Consider the following 12,674-nt stretch of genomic DNA (forward strand, 5'->3'; position numbering starts at 1 on the left):
GAAATAGGCATACTATTTGAATATTAAATTGACTCTCCACCATACATGATGTTATACAGGCTCCCAATCAAAACATTTTTTTTTCTTCCTGAAGTGAGTTCTTGTGTAGCTCACACTGGTGTTGAACTTGACGTGTCATTGAGGATGGCCTTGAACTTCTCCCTGAGATTATAGGCATGCATTATCATGCTGTTTTACGTAGTTATAGGAACGAAACCTAGGACTTTTGTGCATACCAGGCAAGCACTCTGCCAACTGAACTATTTCCTCAGCTCAGGTTTAGTGAGTATTGTTAGGTTAAAGAATCACAAGTACCACCTAGGGGAAAAAAATTCATCGGAGTAAGATATATGGCTCGGTCGGAAATTCTAGACAAGACATGTTAGGGAAATTTCAGGACTTTGAGATGTAGGGTTGGGGACTGGCTCAGAGGTGGCATGAAGGAACATTCTGGAATGATAGCCCAAGCCTGGGCTGGAGAAACGGCACAGCCGGAAAAGTGCTTGCCGTTCAGGAGGACATGGGTCCCATCTCCAGAGGCTATGGCAACAGGGCCTCTGGGGACTAATGGTGGGTCACCCTAGCCTACTTGGTGAGTTCTGAGGTCAGTCTCAGGGAGGGGGGAGGGGAAGAGGAAGGACAGGAATGACACTTGGATGAAGTCTTCCTTTGGCCTCCACAGCCCCCCTCCACTCACAAACATGGGTGTGCACACAAACACACATAAAGAACCTGTACAAATTTGTCTTTGTCACAGATTGGCTGAGAAGCCTGCTGGAGTGTTGCCTAGGGGCTGTTCTATGCAGCTAACAGAGGTGGTCCCACAGCACACGGGCTTCTCTTACTGCACTAGAGTTCTCAATTTAGACTTCTTGGCTACTTTAACCGACCCCCCCCCCCAGCACCCGTCCCCCCAAAACTGATTTGCAAGGTAAGCTCGTTTTTACTGCACTAGAGTTCTCAATTTAGACTTCTTGGCTACTTTAACCGACCCCCCCCCCCAGCACCCGTCCCCCCAAAACTGATTTGCAAGGTAAGCTCGTTCTTTACAGAGGACAAAAACTTTCTACCAGCATCTGGTGATAGGGCCTATAGAGCCGATGAGAGCAGGCCATCAGCTCCTTTGCTGTTGTTCAGAGGCCCCAACAAGAAGCAACACTGCAGGCTTCATGTGTCGCCACGGACTGAGGGCAGCACACCTAAGGTGGCAAGCTTGCATTGTCTTCAGCAGGGTCCAGGCACTCTACGATACTGGAGGTGCAGGAGGCAGTCTCCACTCACCTTGTATCTCTAGGACCAGCCTTCCTGCTCTGGGATCTGCAGCCAGAGGGAAGGCAGCCAGAGCCAGCTTGGGCTCAGAAGTAGAAAAGAACAGAGTTACACCAACAGAACAGGGCACAAGCTAGAGAAAGGGTGGCCACTGGGCAAGCCATTGCAAAGGTGTTGTGCTGAAAGGAGGCTCTTTGAAGCAGTGAGCCTCTCCAGCCCTGGGCCCAAGCAGCCCTAATAGGGAATGCAGGTTATCTGGGAAAGCACTAATTGGCTAATGAAAAAGGAGTCAGTGAGTGCTCTTAACCACTGAGCCGTCTACCCAGTCCCAAGAGATTGAATTTTAGTGGAAAATCTGACATATGTCTGGATACCCAGACCATCTTTTTGAGAACCATTGTGGCTTGGTTGCTATTGGCATTCACTGTCCCGAAGTCCAGGGCACATTGGAAAAGCAGAGGTGAAGTCAGTTTGCATTTTCCGGGGATCGAGTAATAGGATCACAAGCAGCGCTGTGTAAAGTGGGCAATGCTCAGGGTTAATAAAAAAGATAACACCCAGCATGCGGATGGGGGCAAGTGAGTACTCAGGGCAGAATAAGGTGGGGCTGGTATGAGAGACGAAGGAAGTGATCACGTCTTAAATCTGCAGTCATTTAAATAGCTGATTGAAATGATACATTCTCGAAGAAGCTTTAAACCAGACAACCCACAATACTTATGTAGGAAATGTTCCAGCTTCCATAATTCTTTATTAAATATTTGACAAGTTGTATCACCGCTTTACAACGACTTCACTTTGTCACAGTTCCTATTTGAAAACAAGCTACAGTATCTCTTTAGGTCTCTCAAGAAGAAAGAAAAGGACTTGACTGTAAAACTTTACGCGTGTACCAGATTCAAGCTAGGTTAAAGCTCCCGGACCGTGAAAACAAGCATCGGCCAATTAAGCTGTTTTAGAAAAATGTCAAGGTAGTTTGGTTTTGACCATTGTATCAAATAGCACTCAGCTTTGTGTTAGGAGGTTGGGGGAGGGGGTCATAATAAAAAGTTAAGAAACATTGAGAATTCATTTGGAATGCTTGAAACTCTTTTTGCTTTTAGAGTCACTTTTTAAAAATGTTTCATTTGATAACAGATCCTGAATTCAGAAGTGACAGCAAGTTAATAATGTCCTTCTAGGGTTCTCTCAGGTGCCAAAGGTCAGAATTCTCAGGACAGGACTCAGAGAAAACTGTGGAAGGGAGTATGCTCTCGTTCCCCTTTGAATTCCAGATTACTCCTAAAGTGTAAAAATGCTATACAAATATATACAAATATATTTGGATAGCTCATACGCACACACACACATGTATGTTACATCCAGGGTAGCAAAAGGAAGAACAGTCACAGAGTTAACAGGAAGGAAATTGTGACAACGTAGGATAGATACATCAGTCTAAGTCTGAGGCTTGCACAGGGACAAACATCTGTAAACACAGGCTGTGGTCACAGGAGAGGCTTTCAATACACTGAGACACAGTGGAGGGAATGCAGGGCATCAGAGGTCACACACTGACAGATGCTCTTAGGTTCCTACCGTTGCTTCTCACAAATATGAAACCGGTAAAGATACATGTGCTTCAAACACGTGCTTGGAGCATCGACATTTCTAACAAAGAGTAGATGCTGAGTGAGTAGTTTTCTTAGAAAATATCACACCAAAAAAGCTACTCCTTTCCTAGGAAACACTAGACAGGCTCATGTCCTAACACGACAGCTTCTTCTCTGGCACACTGAAAACACTCTGGGGTGGAGTGTGCATACACAAATGTATATACACTGTTCATTAAGGCTTATAGAAATTTAAAAAAAAAAAAAAACAGTGGTCCAATGTACATTACATTTCTAACCAGTTTCAAAATCTAAGGTACAAAGTGGAATTTAAGGTTTTTTGTTTGTTTGTTTGTTTTTTAAAACACATCCCAGTCTTGAAATCGGCAGTTTGACGTGACTTAGGATATACCCCAATTTGTGAATGACACAGAGGTAGCATGTGCTCTTCTGGGAGCCAGAGAGGGAGCAGGGCAGGCAGTGACCCTGCACAGCAGCAACCCTACTGGCCAGGAAGAGAATGACAACAGATAGCATCTCCCTTCTGTTATTAAGAGAGGAGCAGGGGGTGAGGGCAGGGGAAGGAAGGAGGGGAAGGAAGGAGGGGAAGACAGAGAGAGAGAGAGAGAGAGAGAGAGAGAGAGAGAGACAGAGAGAGACAGAGAGAGAGACAGAGAGAGAGAGACAGAGAGAGAGAGAGAGACAGAGAGAGAGAGAGACAGAGAGAGAGAGAGAGAGAGACAGAGAGAGACAGAGAGAGACAGAGAGAAACATGCAAGCTAGCCAGCCAGTGGAGAAGGGCTGGGCAGCTGATGAATCTAGGCTTTCTTCGTAGACTTTTTTTCAAATTTCAGAGGTGAGAAAGGAGACTACCAGGACAATATAGAACAGGTTAGAAGCTGCTGGACATTAGCCGGACTCTCAGAACAAACTGGAATCTAGGAAGTCCAAGAGCAACAGGCCATGTGAGATTCAGAAGTGGTTAAAAGATTTTGTACCTCCTTCCAAGAGTCGGCTGCTGAGCCTTCTATCATTTCCAACCTGAATGGCAGAATTTTCTGTCACTTGCTAAAGGTCCTCAGAAAAAGAAATTTTTTCCTTACCCACCCCCTCCCCAGCCCCAGCCATGGGACCAAATCTACTGCTAAGTACATGCTAAGTAAACACCTGCCACTAAGCTACATCAGTCCTGGAAACAAAAATAAAGTACATATCGCTGGTCCTTGTGAACTGTCGGAGGACCAGCCACGAAAAAGTAGAGATGGGTGTTTCAGACAGACAAGGACAGCGCACTGAGGACACCTAGGATAGACTAATGCCTACCACAACCTGTTCTGGAGCCAGCAGGCTATCTAATCCCAAGTTCACCTTGGAGTAAAAGTGGCAGGACCATAAGAGAGCCACATGATGCTTGAAGTCCTTCCACAGTGAAGTAAGAGTCCTGGAACCCACTCTGCAGCCTCAAGGTAAATGATCCACAATTATTGTTTGCAGGGAGACAGGATGATGGGATCTCCACAGCTCAGAAGGAAACAGCACCTGGCTGGAGTAGGGAGATCCAGAGAATGACCTGCCATGGCCCCGCAGGCACATCATATTCCCCACTGCCATTTACAATTACTGTACAAAGATGACCAGGCAAGGGCAGCAAGGTCTGGAGATGAGGCATCGGGCATTTTAGGCAACGAGTGAAACTTCACAAACCAGAGGGAACAGGAAACGGTACTGTATTTTTACTTTCTCACAGGCCAACTCTCCGATCTCCAATAACAGTAACAGGTGTTAAAATCTGAAATTACCATGGACCAATGAACTGAAGCGTTATTCACAATGGCTTGCCTTCCAAGTATTTACTCTGGAGTGTATTTTAGTAATTCTTTTCTGCTCTTGACTTAGAGATGATCAGAATTAAGTCCTCTTTTCCTATTTCTAATCTTCTCTTTCTTTTCTTTTTTAATTGTCAGGTCAGAGGACCACTTGTAGAAGTCAGTTCTCTCCTATCAGGTGGGTCCCAGGGATTGAACTCAGGATGTCAGGCTTGGTGACAAGCACCCTGACTCCCTGAGCCATCTTGCTGGCTCCTTTTGAATTTTATAAATACTCAACTACTTTGCATTTAGTGAGTAATGTTGTTCAATATAGGACCTACAGAAGTACAGAACCCCTAGTTCTTAGAATAGATTTTGGTTTCTTCTTCAATTAAAATACACTGCTTAGCTCGGGCTTTGGCACACTCTACAACAGAGATGGTTCTGGACTTGGAAGGTTATTAAAAAAAAAACTATCTCCCCCCCACCCCCAATCAATATCTGTTAACTACAGGAGAAAAATATCTCACCAGAGGCAAGAACAGTGAGTGTCAATTGCTTCTGTAATTACTTGATAGCATATGGATAGAAGCTGACGCTCGGCTTGGTTGGATGCCATTGTCTAGGGCTTCACTCACCAAGAACGTCCATGGCTTCTTCATGGCATCCACAACTGTGTAAACACAAGCAATTCCTTATACCACAGATCCCTCTTATGTAACAGAGACCACAGTCTTTTCATCTTATTCACAACCGGCAAGAGATCAAAAATACCCCATGTCCCCTAACTTACAGGACAGGGTCTAGGACAACACAAGTTAAAGGGACAGTGTGGGTGTTGAAACTCCCGCACTGCCTCAGGCATCTTCTCAGAACACAACAGAGCGAGACTTACAAACTGCAGACACCCTCACTCTCCCACCACTGCCACCCAGGCAGCCTGAGCTCAGTGGTTGTCACTAGGCTTTCTAGGTCACTTTAAACTAGCACACAACAGACATGATCTGGGGGGCAGTACATAGTATCAGAGCATGCAAAGTAGGTCATATGTCACACAACTTGGTTAAGTGTACAGTAAGTAAAACCTTGTTGTTGAGTAGAAATTACAGAACCGTTGGAGAAGATCGGTGCAGAGGCTCGGCTTCACATCTGGGTTCAAATACTAGCAGCCAAGTTCACAGCTGATAGATACTGCACCAGACAGATGTGTGCAGGGAGGAAGGAGCAACCGCCACGCGTGATATCCGTGAGAAAAAAAGAAATGAAAACAAAACCAGATGTGACCTCCATAAAGTGCCTTCAGAAGCGACTCGGGTACAGCAAAGAAGGGTTATTTGGCTACTGTTTAGCAATCACAGAGACAGAAGATCAGTGATTCTGGCTTCCTTGGTTTTGAATCAAGCAATGCCATTGGAAATGTCTCTACAGACACCAAAGAGAGAAGAGAGTTCAGAGGAGGCTGTACAGCAACAGGAAATTGGAACGGTTTCTGATGCGAGATGACAGTCCAATCCTGTCTTAAGTGTGTGATGGCACATGTCAGTACTTCTAGGGGACAATGGGGTCATTCCTTTCAAGTTAATACAAAGATATCATGCTATGTTACAATTCTTCCAGCCTGGACCTAGTATCTAAATTTGTACAAAAAAAGGTAATATCCAGTTTATTTTCATTCTGAGTATGGAAAAAAAATATTATGCTTAATGTTATATTTGAAGTTCCTTCAAAAGTATTTGTCTGTAGAAGGCTTTTGGAGAAAAATGACTCTTCCAATTCTAATAAAGTGGAGGCTGGGAGTGTCAACCTACTTCAAAAATAAAAAAAAAGTCACTGACATTAAGCTTGATATGAAATTCAAATACAAAAAAAAAATATGCTCACTTTTCCAAGTACATGAGACATCTTTAATTGTAATGAAATAAAATCTGAAAATCAGTCTAAATCATTTTAAAAAGTAAACATGAGTGGTAATACTATACCTGTAGTGTGATTAATTCCATTCATTGTCATTAGAAAGTATGCAAAATATTTATTAAGGGCTTTGCCTGCAGAGGCACAACATAAATAGAACACGTCCTCCTGAAATGTAATCAGTGTACACGTCAACCAGTTGAGAATCGGCGGTGAGGGGGCGGCACTTGAGCTGGGGCTGGGTTCCCTGGTGGAACTTGGGCAGGGCCCGGACAAGCTGGGCTCCAGAGCCAAGCCAGGCAACTGCTTCTGCCACCGGCTCTGCAAAAGTCTGCTAGGCAAATGCAAAAGTGCACTCGGAACTTGCTGGAAGGGCAGTGTCCCCGACGCTGGAGGCCTTCCTTAATCCACACCTTCAAAGCCTTGAGCATTCTCCACGGCCATGAGAAGTTTCTCCCGTAAATCTTCAAAGGTTTCATATGGAGGTAAATCAAGGCGATTAAAGCTGCCAAAGGAACAGGAAAGTAGAGGTGAGCAGGTGAGCGGCCCTTCCTGGCCATAGCTGCACTCTCTGGTTTTGGCTAAACAGGCATTGTCTGCTTGAGCAAGGGAATTAAAAAGACAGTCACATTTTTATTATCCAAAGCCAACTTCTAGGTATGAAAGCATCTACGTCAAACAAGCTATCCGATCAACAGGGAAAAGGAAGGAATCTTCCAACTGTCCATGGCTCCTCTGCTGCTGGAAGGGAGATTTAAAGACAAGACAAGCACCAACATATACAGACTAAAACTGTGGGCTGGTGAGATGGCCCAGCGGGTACAGGCGCTTGCAGGCAAGCCTGGAGTCTTGGTTCAATGTTCAGAAGCCACACAAGGGTGGAAGGAAGAACTGACTGCAGAGTTGTCCTCTGACCACACTGGTAGCATGTGCATCCCATCCTTCACAACACACACACACACACACACACACACACACACACACACACACACACACACACAGACTTTTCAGTCATGCATATATACAGATCCTTAAGAAAGAAGGTAAAGCCAGGGTGCTATGGGCCCCATTCCTAGGTGTGTTGCAGACCTAGAACAGAACCCAGGTTTCCCTGGACTCCAGAAATCTGAACCACCTCTGCTATCCAGTTGGCTACCAGTGAGGTTCAGAGAGAAAGAGACAGAGAGAGCTGCATTCTTTAAAAGCTCCATAGCAACAAGGCTTCAGCTGGGGCGAGGAAGATATAGCTCACCCTTCAAGAGTGAGGTCTTTGAATATAGATGGATGGTGGCTGCAAGAAATCAAGGCTATGTGTTGATGGGGGCAAGTTCAAATCCTGCCTTTTCAATCTGTGACTTTGGACACGTCATCTCAGTTCTCTGACTCTGTCTGCTCAAGTGCAAAAAGGAGAGATTGCTCCCAGGAGTCTGGGAGGTTCGGATCAGAATCTATGCAGAAGGGGCCGGGAGAAAGTGCCCAAAAGATGTCAGCTAAGGCAACTCACCCCTGTTGAGTATTATTCTCCCTTACCCAGCTCAGGAGTATTTAAGGGCTGTTAGCCCCTGGAAGGAAGCTGTCGGACGCTACAGACATCCTTCCTTAGAGTAAAGGCTGTGAACCATGGACAGTGCCTGCTCTGAACGGCCAATTCCAGTCTGAAATCCGTGTGCATGTCAGTAAGGACCACATAGGCAGTGGCGTGGCATGCTGTGCAGTCACAAATGGTCCTTCTGGTGAGGAAAGGGCACCCACAACAGCCTGCTCCCCCACTGACAGTTTTCAAAGGCTCTTCACCGGCATTGTGGGTGAGGAAGGGTGCTCACATCAGCTCAACATACTCAGCACGGCTTTTGAACCTCACCGTGCTGAGCAAGGGAGGGTCACACCCTCCTACTTCCTACAAAGCAAAGAGGGAAGCAAAAGCCTGTGCAGAAACTGAGTTTGGACTACACGGAGCTTGAGGAATGCTGCTATACAATCTACTAGGCCATGTCTGTCCCTGTCCTGGGTGTCGTGTGACCCTTCCAAAGCCGATTCCTGGGCCTTCCTTCTCCCTCTCCAGCCAGAGAGACTTGATGGTGCCACAGGCCCATGGGTCACTTGAGACTGTGTGAATGGAAGCACATTTAAATTGATGCCGCTATGGGGAATTTTGTCCTTAATTTTATTTTAAAAAATTGTTTATCATATGCATGTGTGTATACCACACCACACATGTGGTGGTGGGAAGACACTTTGCAGGAGCTGGTTCTCTTTCTCGTGTGGGACCCAGTGATCCAACTGGGGCTGTCAGGCTTGATGGCAGGAGAACCATCACCATCTCTTATCCTTATTTTGAAACAACCAATTTCAAGTGGGAGAAAAAAAAAAAAATCCAAGTGTGTGAGCGGTAGGAACTGTTGTACTCAGAGACAGTAACAAGGAAGCATCTGCTCAAAACCAGGAGTCGTCCTGGGAGCACGGAGACTTAAGCCCTTCAACCTGCAAGGACATTGGACCCATCCAAACCATGGTTTAAGCCCTGCTACTTTATGCAATAATTTATATTATCATCTTACACTACTGTTCCTCTGTACTGGATGCTACTGATGGGCAGAATTCAGTGTCCTATGCTCCCATGACAGATTCACCCAGCTGGCACCTGAGATCAGTCTAGCCTTAGATTCATTTGTGTGTGTGTGTGTGTGCACTCTGCATACATGTATGTGTGACATATGTGTACCTGGTGCCTATGGAAGTCAAATCCCCTGGACCTGGAGTTACAGATGGTTGTGAGCCATCAGGTAGGGGCTGTGAGCCAAACCCAAGTCCTCTGCAAAGAGCAACAGATGTTCAGCCCCACCGAGCTGTCTCCCAGCCCCCACAAGGATTTTGTTACTTACCATGTATGAGCTCTGGGCAGTTTCTCAGGACTACCCCATTGCTCTATTGTAAACAGCTGAGGACCATTGGAACCTGGGCAAAAATAGAAAAAGATGCATCAACAGGCTTGAAGCAGTAGACCAAAGTTTGGTGGAACTTAGGGAAAGGGGAAGAAGTCTCAGGGTGCTGTCTGCCCAGCTGAGTCCTATGGGAAATCCCTGGTCTGTACGGCTCTCTACCTCAGGGGAAAGTTGTGCAATGCGAGCTTTGATGCACAGAGCAGAAAGAGCCCTGCAGTTTGGAGGAAGGAGCTTTCAACCATATGGGTGATTCTGAAAAACCTGGTTTATAAGCCAAACCAAATAACCTGAACTATGGGGAGGGGGTAGGGAGAAAGAGAGGAAGTCTCTGTACCAACACCGCCTGAGGTTGAAGCCCTCTGTTCTGCATCTCTGTGGGGTTCTGTGGAGATGTCTGGTCTGGAAAGGGGCCAAGATGGCTGGATGTTGCCTGCTTGGGTCCTCACAGGAGGGCAGTGGACTCTGGGGCATGCCATACTCACCATAAAGTTCGGCAAATCCATTCATGGGTACTCTGGAGGTGCCTGTGACAAACTGTAGTAACCGGATCCGCTTCTCAGCATCCATCAGTAGCACGGCCTGTCAGAGGCAGAAGGTCACTGTCACCATGCAGCACATGCCACACCACACACTGCTGCAATGCAGGCAGGCAACCAAATTCTCATTTATACTGCCACGGAATCACCTATACCATGACCCCATTGAAAAGTGGCATCGTCTCCTGCTTTATAACAGTTGCTACAATCCCGGCCTCTCTAATCTTAGAATTGCTGGGTCCCTTTTTTCTTTTGCCAGCAGGTCAAAATAAATGATATAAAAAGAACACCCGTTGCTGGGTTCAAGCTCAGGTTTCTTCATTTGAGATCTGCTGTCTCCCTGAAGCCAGTTCTAACTAGGCAGTGTTCCAGACTTATCTAAACAAGGGGAAGCCAGGTGACGAGATAGAGCTGCAGAAAGTTCCCTAATGACAATTTGACAAATAGAAGAAATCCAGAGTCAAAGATGGGTCTGTGAACCAATCTGTGTACCTCCCTGAAATGAACTGGCTTTCCTGGGTATGCGATTTGATCTTTTTATAAGATAATCAAAACAAAATCTGAGTCCTAATCTTTGAAAATTCTGGTTCCTCCTCTTTGTATTTCACCAGCATATGAGATATAAATAACAGACATTCAGAAGTTAAAACACGCTAGTTGATTTCTTAAAAAAATTTTTTTTAAAGTCAGCATCTGCCAGTTTAGGGACATATACCTCTATTCCCAGAACTTTGGAGGCAAAGTAAGGTGAATCTCTATTTTGAGGCTAGCCTGGGGTACATAGTCAGACCCTATCTAAAACAAACAAAAAAAGAGGTATATGCTACCATGCAGAGCTGAGTTCCTTTTTTGTATGTAAATAATCTTTTAATTAAAACATTTTTTTTTTTGGTAGAGGAATTAACTGGTTTTTTTTTTTTTTTTTTAATGTTTGATTTACTCTCTTTGTCAAAGCTTTCCTGAGCCCCTGAACAGAATAGAAACATTGGCCCTGAGGTGGTAAATCAAATTTAATTTCCATTTTTTTGGTTGCAAGATATAAAAATCAAAATGGCTACTGGGCAAAAAAAAGTGTTCAAAAGCCTCCCTATGCCTGAAGATGATCCCACTCTGACCTCCCCAGCAGGGGCCTGACACCGAGCTTAGGACTTCTGCCCCGGCTGGGAGGAAGAGCCTGACGCAGAGTCTGGACCTAGAGAGCTGGTGTTACCTTCCAGAACCACTGGATAACAGGGTGATTGGGGCAGTAGCCATTCTTGTAAATAGAGTGCTGTCTCCAGTCGTTCACATCCACATCACCAAGGCCGCACATCAGCAACTAGTAAGGAGATCAATCAGATGTAAGCGGGTGGGACACGCGAGTTGACAACTCTCTCTTGACTAGAAATGCCCACAACTGCCCTGTCACAGGCAACAAACAAATCTACCTGGTTACTGTTGCTAAGCTCCCCACAAGAAGACAGGCCTTACAAGAGAGCACACACTAGACTCCGTCTATGTGCATTCAATACGCCATGTGTCAGAGAATACAATAATGTCACTTACAAAGTTAGGAGATACTATAGTTCCTGTACTTTATATTATATAAGAAATATAACACAAACCTCCAGCTCATTCTCATCAAAAATTTTAATCAAGTCGATTGGAAGGAGTTCTGTAAATCCCTGAAAGGAAAAGGTAAAAAATATCTTAAGCACCCTTTTCTTCAAAAAAGAACAATTTCCTGGATAAAGTAAGATTATGGTTAGCCAGATAAAGCTTCCTCTTTACTGCTGGCTCACGTGGCAGTGCAGTGTCAGGTGACCGCAGTTCCGATAATAGCAAGTCAGGTATAAGACGTGAAAATGCATACAGTCTAGAAGCTTCCAGTGCTTGAGCCGTTTTTGAAACCCTGTGATACGAGGGATGCTGTAGGCAGGTGGATTGCAAAAGCCATTTATGACACACTCTTGTGAGTCACTGTGTCCGTGCGTAGACACAGATGTGTGAGAGGCACGTTTAAAAATAGCATGCTGAAGGCATGGTCAGAGAAGAAAAGGGGACTTGCATGAGCTGCTTTCGAACTGACAGGAAACCAGCAAGCCAGGCTCTGGCCCCTGGGCTGTCATCAGTTAGGGTGTGTCCCAGGAAGAGACTCTCAGTGCTGTGGTTCCCCAAAGCTAGGCAGGGCTGGGAATCTTTGGACTTCTTGCTTAGATTCACTGCAAAATGTGCCAAAACCAAGTTCATCCCGACGGCTGGCATCCCTAGGGCCTGATGTCTGTACACTTCCTGCTCAGGGGAGGGCCGTCTCTACCATATACAGGCCATTGAGTTTAAGAGAGCTGTTTGGCGAGAGAGGAAATGACTCTGGGAATGACTACCAGGGGGTCTGGGTTTTTCCTTTAAATTTTTATTTATTTATTTATAGTGTGTGTATGCCCACATGTGTGGAGGCGGAGGACAACCTGCAAGGCTTGGCTCTCTCCTCCTACCAGTGGCGCTGGGGGCTTGACCTCGGGTGGCTGGGGCTTGACCTCGGGTGGTCAGGTTTTGCATCGACAAGACCTTTACTTGCTGAGCCATCTCACCGGCCCCTCTGGCTGCTTTTAAACAACTAATATTAAAAAGGAATTT

The 12,674-nt window shown here is 45.6% G+C and overlaps 1 protein-coding gene across 7 annotated transcripts in view; it reads right to left on the reverse strand.

Moving 5' to 3' along the window:
- Positions 1–2,000: 2,000 nt before the first annotated feature.
- The window catches only part of Nedd4l (NEDD4 like E3 ubiquitin protein ligase), a 329,402-nt gene continuing 318,728 nt past the window's right edge, over positions 2,001–12,674 (reverse strand). For all 7 annotated transcript variants that reach the window (XM_034517740.2, XM_034517748.2, XM_076912554.1 and 4 more), the window contains 5 exons: positions 11,663–11,722; positions 11,269–11,376; positions 10,005–10,101; positions 9,463–9,535; positions 2,001–7,085 (listed from right to left, as the gene is read on the reverse strand). In XM_034517740.2, coding sequence (XP_034373631.1) covers positions 6,983–7,085; positions 9,463–9,535; positions 10,005–10,101; positions 11,269–11,376; positions 11,663–11,722 — 441 coding nt within the window. In that variant the 3' untranslated portion in view covers positions 2,001–6,982. The remainder of the gene's footprint in view (positions 7,086–9,462; positions 9,536–10,004; positions 10,102–11,268; positions 11,377–11,662; positions 11,723–12,674) is intronic.

Source organism: Arvicanthis niloticus, chromosome 14 (genome assembly GCF_011762505.2).
Source record: "Arvicanthis niloticus isolate mArvNil1 chromosome 14, mArvNil1.pat.X, whole genome shotgun sequence".
NCBI lineage: Eukaryota > Metazoa > Chordata > Mammalia > Rodentia > Muridae > Arvicanthis > Arvicanthis niloticus.